The 8041-nt window shown below is 33.9% G+C and overlaps 1 protein-coding gene across 1 annotated transcript in view; it reads left to right on the top strand.

Annotated features, from left to right (window-relative positions):
* Positions 1 to 7351, top strand: part of OLA1 (Obg like ATPase 1) — a 181388-nt gene extending 174037 nt beyond the window's left edge. Inside the window, exons 7-10 of the mRNA XM_006020797.3 lie at positions 1 to 10; positions 660 to 759; positions 2840 to 2962; positions 7032 to 7351. The exon at positions 1 to 10 is cut by the window's left edge and continues 128 nt beyond it. Coding sequence (XP_006020859.1) covers positions 1 to 10; positions 660 to 759; positions 2840 to 2962; positions 7032 to 7133 — 335 coding nt within the window. The 3' untranslated portion in view covers positions 7134 to 7351. The remainder of the gene's footprint in view (positions 11 to 659; positions 760 to 2839; positions 2963 to 7031) is intronic.
* The last annotated feature ends 690 nt before the right edge of the window (positions 7352 to 8041 follow it).

Genomic DNA, 8041 nt, shown 5'->3' with positions numbered 1-8041 from the left:
TTATTATAAACTATTTCCTTGCAGTAATTTAATTGCTTGCGCTGATAGAATAATAAATGACAGAGTAATTACCATTATAAAGAGAGAATCTTCTCTTTTCTTTACCATGAGACAGAGTGAAAAGATTTATTTTAAATTAAGTTTTTAACTGTCATCTGTCATCTCTGTACAGTGTTTTAATTATAACATAGGTATTAGTTATGTATATTTTTGAGAGAGAATGATCACCAAAACTCTTTCTTCATTCTGGGGAATGGGGATGGTGGAGAAAAATTTGCCATCATTTTTCTGAATATCTGTAATAAATTGTTCCAATATTGAATTTCAGTCAAACAATTCAGCTTTTATGACCTAAGGTTCTGAAAATTGCATGAGACCAGACGTACGGTGTGAAAGGATGATTTAAATTTACCCTTTCTTTTTGTGTTTTTTCTGAATAAACAAATCAAAATGCTGTCTTTAAGATAGTATAGCAAAAAGTAATTCTTCTAAAAGCTTTTTCTTCTTTAACTGCCCTGTTTGTCAACATGTTTGAAAGTGTAGAATAGGGAGAAGAGCCCATGTCTTCCAAATGTGTGATGCTTTTCCTGCAAATTGATTACTGGAGGCATTTAGCTGTTTCTTGTGTATATATTGAATGAATTGGTTTCATTTTATTTCAGTGCTTTACCAAAGATCATTAAGGCTGGGTATGCAGCACTCCAACTAGAATACTTTTTCACTGCAGGCCCAGATGAAGTGCGTGCATGGACCATCAGGGTAAGATTCATACTTATTCATCAGCTATATCCAGTTCCACACTATTGAATTCAGATTGATATCACTGACTTTGAAGTTTGTCATGGTGGCGGTTAGCTAGTCATTACAGATGAGGTTTTTGTCCAGGATAACTTTAATTATTTGTGAGCTGCTGAACAGTGAAAGTGGAGCTGCATTGATTGAGGCAGGTAACAATTGATTCTGCCTATTACATAGTCTGAATTTCTTCATCCTGTAGAATCTGTCTACCCTCCTCCTGTGGTCAGAGATAAGACGTACCAGTATTGTGCTTGCTTAATCTGTGTGACTGGGTTTGTCTGCAGTGAAATTGATGTTGCTTTTCATTTTGTATTCGCTAAGTTTGTTTGGGTTGCGGGTGGTTCTTTCCTCCTTTGCTTTGCTCGGATTACATTTTCAGCAATAAAAGCAATATAACATCATTATACTCCTCATGGATACACAGTTGAGCTCAAAAAACCTAAAATCAGTGTGTAATAATTCAAATCTTTTACTGATTTGAATATGTGGAAGTAGTTAATCTTGATAGTTTTATATGTTCTCTGTGGTTCCTAGTGCCTAAAATTATATTATATATATTTTAAATATTGATACAGGCTGATTACAGCCATAGAGACTGACTAATTTATTCCCAGAAGACAATAAGCTGTGCTGTAGTGGTTTGCTTTTGAATGTAAATACTATATTCAAAAGAAGAGAATATTATAGAGATGAGTATTGAAAAATATTGTGAAATGCCCATACTTGCAAACTCCGTATTACAGATTGCAAAAATATCAAGTTTTGGAAGTGGTGTGTGTTGTATGTCTGTTGTAGTGCTGTGCTTTGATTTACATTTTAAAATAATTTTTGCTTTCAAAAACTGCTGTAATTCCATTATTTGTATTTAATGTTACTATGGCTGCTGAAGTATCTGAACAAAGATTTAAAAACAATTTTCTTATGTATGAGTATTATTTACTTTTTCCCCCTTACTTCACCCTTTTAAGTGATTATTCTTGGACAGGGTCTTGTACCTAAGTCCACAAAATACTATCAAAGCATGCATGTTTTGCTGCTCTTCGTTATTTGCCAGTTTAAACAGCACCTTCTAAAAGTCCAGTGTTTTCAATAGGAGTGTTGCTTGCCCTTTACTAGAAAATTTGAAAGCTGGTTTATCTTGAGACTGATTGTAAGTATCTGTGATTTAATGTGCTAAGATATTTAGTCAGGTAAGCATCAGTGAGTAGCCATATTAACCCAATACATCTTTTATTGTAAAAACTGTGCTTTACAGTGTCAGACTCCTTAGCACTTTAACATGCTTTATTAAGCAGCCTTTAGGTCACCATTATTTCTCAGATTTCTTTCCATGGTTGTATGTGCACAGAATGTATGTCCTGTAATTTAAGATATGCTGCAATTATAATGCATTCTTTTTCTTCTCCATGAACTTAAATTCTCTTGTGATGGTTGCATGAATATGTGCAGTTATAATTTTAATTATTAAATTTTAGATGTAGTAGTGGGTGACAGCTTTTAAAAAATATATATGCATTTGTTTTATATTTAGACTTGTTAAAATAATTCTGGAAATAAAGTCATATTATCATTTGGTTTAAGCTACATAGCAATGTATTTTTATGGTTCCAAATGTATTAATTTTAGAGATTCTGTAGTCTGTTTGAAAAGCAGAGAATGTATATTTAAACACAGCTGAAGTCTCTGGTAAAACAGCTTTAAAAATTACTTAGAATGTTATGTTCCTTGGATTCTGTATGGAGAACTAGAGATCGAAATGAATCCCACAACAGAACGCAATCACAGCTTCTAAAATCAATACTGCTTTTGATAACCATTAGGAAAAACAAAGCTGCTTTTAAATATCAGTTGGTTTATCTGTAGTACAAGCATCTATCTATGTGTCCCAATATTGAGAATTAGCCAGTTGTGTGCCTGACATTTTCACCGATATGAAACAAAGTTTCAGCAGAGCCTGAAAGCATGCTAGAAAGGAGAAATCGCTCTCCTGTAATCAATCTTCTTAAATGCAATTAATTTTCTTCTGGTCTTTCTTTGACAGAAAGGGACGAAGGCTCCTCAGGCAGCAGGAAAGATTCACACAGATTTTGAAAAGGGATTCATTATGGCTGAAGTAATGAAATATGAAGATTTTAAAGAAGGAGGTTCGGAAGCAGCTGTCAAGGTGAGCTTCCCCATCTTTTCCTTCTCCCCTCCTCCATGCACACCATTTTCCTATTTCAAGCCTGTTTTTCATTGGAAAGAAGTCCCTGGTGGTAAGTGAGTCTGACAGTCACCTCTAATAATAGAGCACAGATGTATTGTCTTTTTATATTTGTGAAAGAATTAAAATACAATAACTTACCTAACAAAGAGGTGACAATTTTAGTAACCAAGATATGACGGCTAAGGGACTGATTTGATTGTCAACATTAAGAGCAAGAGTTGCTCTAAACTTTTGCATGCATTTATAGTTTTAGCTATTATATTTTAATAGGAAGGATCAAGCTAATGTTTTGGTAAGATTTAAAATGATTTTGACTCTAGAGAATCAGAAAAGATACCTAACTTTCTAATTAGTTTAAAATCAGTAGCTGTCTGGGGGTTTTTTAATAAAAAGTAAATGTATATTCTATTATCAGTGAAGCCATTACCATACAAATTTCTAATCCAAATGTTTAAGGAACTACATTATTATAGAAGTGCATTTTTAAAGCAGTGAAATCTAATCAGGTTTTGGTCACAATCATTAAAATCATAACATCTAACATTTTAGGTAGCTAGTTTTACCTTGATAGATGCAATATTCTCTGTCTGAGTATCAAATCTATCTTTCAGCATCCTGATTTTATAGTGCCCCTAGTAATTATATGTAGCATGGGAAAATATAGCAGACCAAGTTTTTTGGCTATTTTTTACTGAATAGGTACTGAAAACTTTTTTTCCCCTTCTGGTACTTTGTAGTTACAGTTTTATTAAGATATGACATTTTATCTGCTTTCTCAACACTAGAGGGCAGAGACTGATTGGGTGCCCAAAGTTGTGACCTTATTACAGCAGATAAATTAAATCTGATTTGCAGTTATTAAACATGGAAAGAAATTAGATATAGCAAATCAATGCCTTAAGAAGAGCTATCCTGTTTTTTATTGCTACTGTATTTGTTCAGTTCTTGCTTTTATTAGAAGGGAGCGATATTTCCCTTTTTCATACAGATTTGATGGGTGTTGTATTGCTTATGTAGCATTGCGGACATTTATTAGAATGTGTATGTTAAAATTACAAATTATATAAAAGGTTAGTTATTTTAACCCACCTCAGTATTTGATAGTCCCTGTTGTATTATGTTAAAGAATTTGAAAGGCTTTGCCTCATTGTTTGCTATTTGATAGCTTGAAAGGTATGCAAAACTGTCATTTCAGATTGAGTTTATTCTTAGGAGTATCGCTAAGGAAGATCATACTGAGCAGCAGGGCTTTAATAGGTCTGTTATAACCCCAGGAAGTGGAAAAAAAATCCCACTATAATTGGTTCATTGTGGCATGTGAACTATCTTCCAGAAAGGGAAGTGGAATTACAGTGGTACAACTAAGCCACAGCCATAAATAAATCTAATGTTCTAGCATCAGAAACCTTGTTTGTGTTGCTGAGAATTGAATTATACCAAGAGTAAGTACCTCATGATGTACAAAGCTTAAGAATCTGCCTAAAGCAATGTTATATTAGTACCTAATATGATCATGAATGTTTTTATTTAATTTTTTATAATGTAAGCATCCAGAAATGTGAGGTTTTGCTAAAAATATAAACTTACAATAAGATTTTGGTACAGATTTATAATGCATCAGTAGAGTATGCACATTTGCATTGCCAATAACAAACTTTTTAAAACTGAAGTGAAATAAATTCTTTGTTTTAAAAAAATAATATTACATGGAGCTTATTAAATAGAAATAGGAGCCACTGTCTTGGGCTATAAGCAATATTAATTACCTTACATTGCCTTTCTAAGCTGAATTTGGATAACGAAACATTTTGGAGTAATCTGAAATAACAGTAGTAATGAGAGTTGCTTGCTTTGTATGTTATCAAGTTGATCGATTTTTAAGTTTGATTTTGTGTGTGTCTAACACCAGTACAGCATAACTAATTTAATGCCAGTGCTGTGAACTATACACTGAATAGCTCTGTGTGGGCTTTGTAGTCTACAGGGATATCACATTATTAGCAATCATATCTGCTTAGGCAAAGCTGGCTTCTACAGATGGCTGCTTTCAAGTGCAAATGAACTGGTTAGACGTGTCTTGTTTAATACATACTCAAGATTCACAAATGGGTATTGATTTTTTCAACCAGTGTTTCTGATAGCAATGGAAATGGATTAAATGGTCTCTAGAGAATTTAAAGGAACACTGTCACTTTTAATTAATTGTAAACTGGTGGAAAAAAAACCCAAAACAAAACACACAAACTTACATTAGTATGTCAAAATGTATTTAATTAAAGGAGACTGACTATACAAGTGTGCAGTGGTATGTTAGAAAAATTAACATTTATTTTGTGTAGACCAAGTTATTTGTAAATATGTGTGAATAATTTATATATTAACTGTAGAAATTCCATTTACCTGTGGTGTAGCTTACTGATTTTTTTTTCAACAGTTTTTTTTTATTAGTGCTTATATTACCAAATAATCTGATTACTCTTGACTTGTCAGTATTATTGGGCTCTTCAAAGGGAAGACCTACTAATACGCCTTGAGAGCGAACCCTTTATAGTGTAAACCCATTTTCAAAAGAAAAATACAAAAACATGTATAAGCTTTTTATTTCTGTATTAATAAAGTGTCAGATGGAATAAGGCAATTACTGTGGCAGTAAGTGTTTGTTGATTGTGCAGGCTGTTACATCTAAGGTTTACTGTAGGTTAGAATCACTGGTTGTGCCATTGAACTCAAGAATGACAGCTACAAGATCACTGAGCTTCTAGATTCCTATGCAGCAATATAGGAAACATGTTGCTTTGCAGAGCAAGTTTTTCTGACAGAAAGGTGTTAAAGTAACTATGTAGCATTAATCTGATCTATTCTGCTGTAACTAAGGTCATTAGTTAACAGCTTTCGTGTAATGGGAGCTTAGTGTGCCACCACTGTGACAGTGTCATTGAGAATAATGGCACAGTGAGGTCTTGCATGGAAGCACTTTCCCTTGCAAGAGGAAATTTCAAAACAGGAAAGGCTGTTGAGCTGGAGCAGTGGCTCACAAGTTTTCTATGTTGTAGGTCCTTTGGTTTAAAAAAAAAAAAGGGAAAGCAGACCACCTTCCCCCAGTTTTGACTCCATACCTTCCCTGTAGCCAGTAGAACACTTGGCTTAATTTTTAAAAAATATACCAGAATTAGAGAAGAGAAAATTAACAAACTTTAATGGATGTTGATGTTTAGTAGTAGAGTTGCTGGTTATTTTGCATCTGCTCTATTTATTTCTTCTTCCTGAATAAAGGAAGTGGAGTGTAAGATAGTACCAAACCTCCTCTTGTCTTCTCAGCCTTCCTCTTCACCCCTACCCTTGCAGTTATTTCTATCCTTCTCTGTACTTGATACGCTTCCAATTTTTGTATCACCAGCAAATTTGATCACAGTTAAATTACTCTAAAGAAATACCTAACAACAGCTCTTCATTTCCTGTGCAAAAGCATAGAAGAGTGCCCTGCGTGAAGAGTAAGGCATGCACAATTACAACTTTCTTGCGTGCTGGGCCCATCTTTTGTTTTTAACTTTATTTTTTATTTGATGGAAGAACATCAGCAGAGTACCTGGAAGGAGTCTGTATACTATTTGGTAGCCATACTGCTAAGATTCAAACCATGGGTTGATTGTCCCCCCCCATGACTAGTCTTAAAGTGATGATGAGCACCTGAAGAAATTTTAGAAGCGGGAATATAACCCCTAAAAGCTAAAAGAAAAATATTTGTAAGATGTATTTTATCCACTTCTGTCTAATGAGTTAGTGTTTACAGACAACATAGAAATGTAACATTAACAGCATGTAATAAAATCTCATGTCAGTGGAGAGGAAATTATGACTGTTTGTAAAATCCAGTTCCACCAAATCAAGGTGTTACAACTGTCAAAGTCAACATTTTTAAAAAAATTTGTTTTAACCAAAATATATTATACTTTTAAATTGGGGTTTTCTTTTATATGCTTGTGGTTAAAGCAGTAATTCATTTCTTTCCTGTCTTTTCTATTTTCAGGCTGCTGGAAAATACAGACAACAAGGCAGAAATTACATAGTTGAGGATGGAGATATTATCTTCTTTAAATTTAATACACCTCAACAACCCAAGAAGAAATGAATATCATATGTTGTTCATTGCTCAGAAATAAACTGTGCTGCTTCAAAAGGCATATGAATTTTTATTTAGACAGGAATATCTGAAAACAGAAAACATACAGTATATATCTAGGGAAAAATCCCCCCCAAATTGAAATTACTTGTTTGTTTTGAATTAAAATATGGCACCTCCAGTGAACATACAAGTTCACTAAATGTGAACAGCTTTGAATTTCTAACGATTAAGACCCTACTCCAAATTGTAGAAGCTTTTCAGGAACCATATTACTCTCATGATACTTCATTAATCTCCATCATGTATGCCAAGCCTGACACGTTTGACAGTGAGGACAATGTGGCTTGCTCCTTTTTGAATCTACAGATAATGCATGTTTTACAGTACTCCAGATGTCTACACTCAATAAAACATTTGACAAAACCAGCCTTGGTGTGTTTGGGGATGTCTGTATTGACTGACTGTGGTGTGCTGAATGTGATACGGCACCTGGTGGCTGCTGATTACAGAATTTTAAGACATGTGTATGATACAGTAACTGGCAGTGTGGGGCAGCTGCAATTGTATCTTAAAAGTGTGTCTTTCATGGGAATTGGAAGATTAGGATGCCACTGATTTGTCTCAAAAAAGTTAATGAATTTGTAGATGGACATTTATTGAAAGATGATAGTAACGATAATAAAAAGGATACAGCATAAGTGATTTTGACTGCTAAGATCTATATATATATATAGAAAATTTGTTTTCTCTTTGAGGCTGGAGCTTTTTAGTTTAGATTGTTTTGAAAGGAGTATTATTAAATTGTGGGGGTTGACCCAATGGAGTTTGATGTTGTATGTAGCCCTCTCAGATCAAGTTTTCAGGCCAGTAGAAACAGACATATGCTTAAAAGAAGAGTGGAAAGAGGTAGTCAC

The sequence above is a fragment of the Alligator sinensis genome, unplaced genomic scaffold (genome assembly GCF_000455745.1).
Source record: "Alligator sinensis unplaced genomic scaffold, ASM45574v1 scaffold321_1, whole genome shotgun sequence".
NCBI classification, from domain to species: Eukaryota; Metazoa; Chordata; order Crocodylia; family Alligatoridae; genus Alligator; species Alligator sinensis.
Note: the sequence above shows the minus strand (reverse complement) of the source record. Positions and strands in the feature narration are given on the sequence as shown.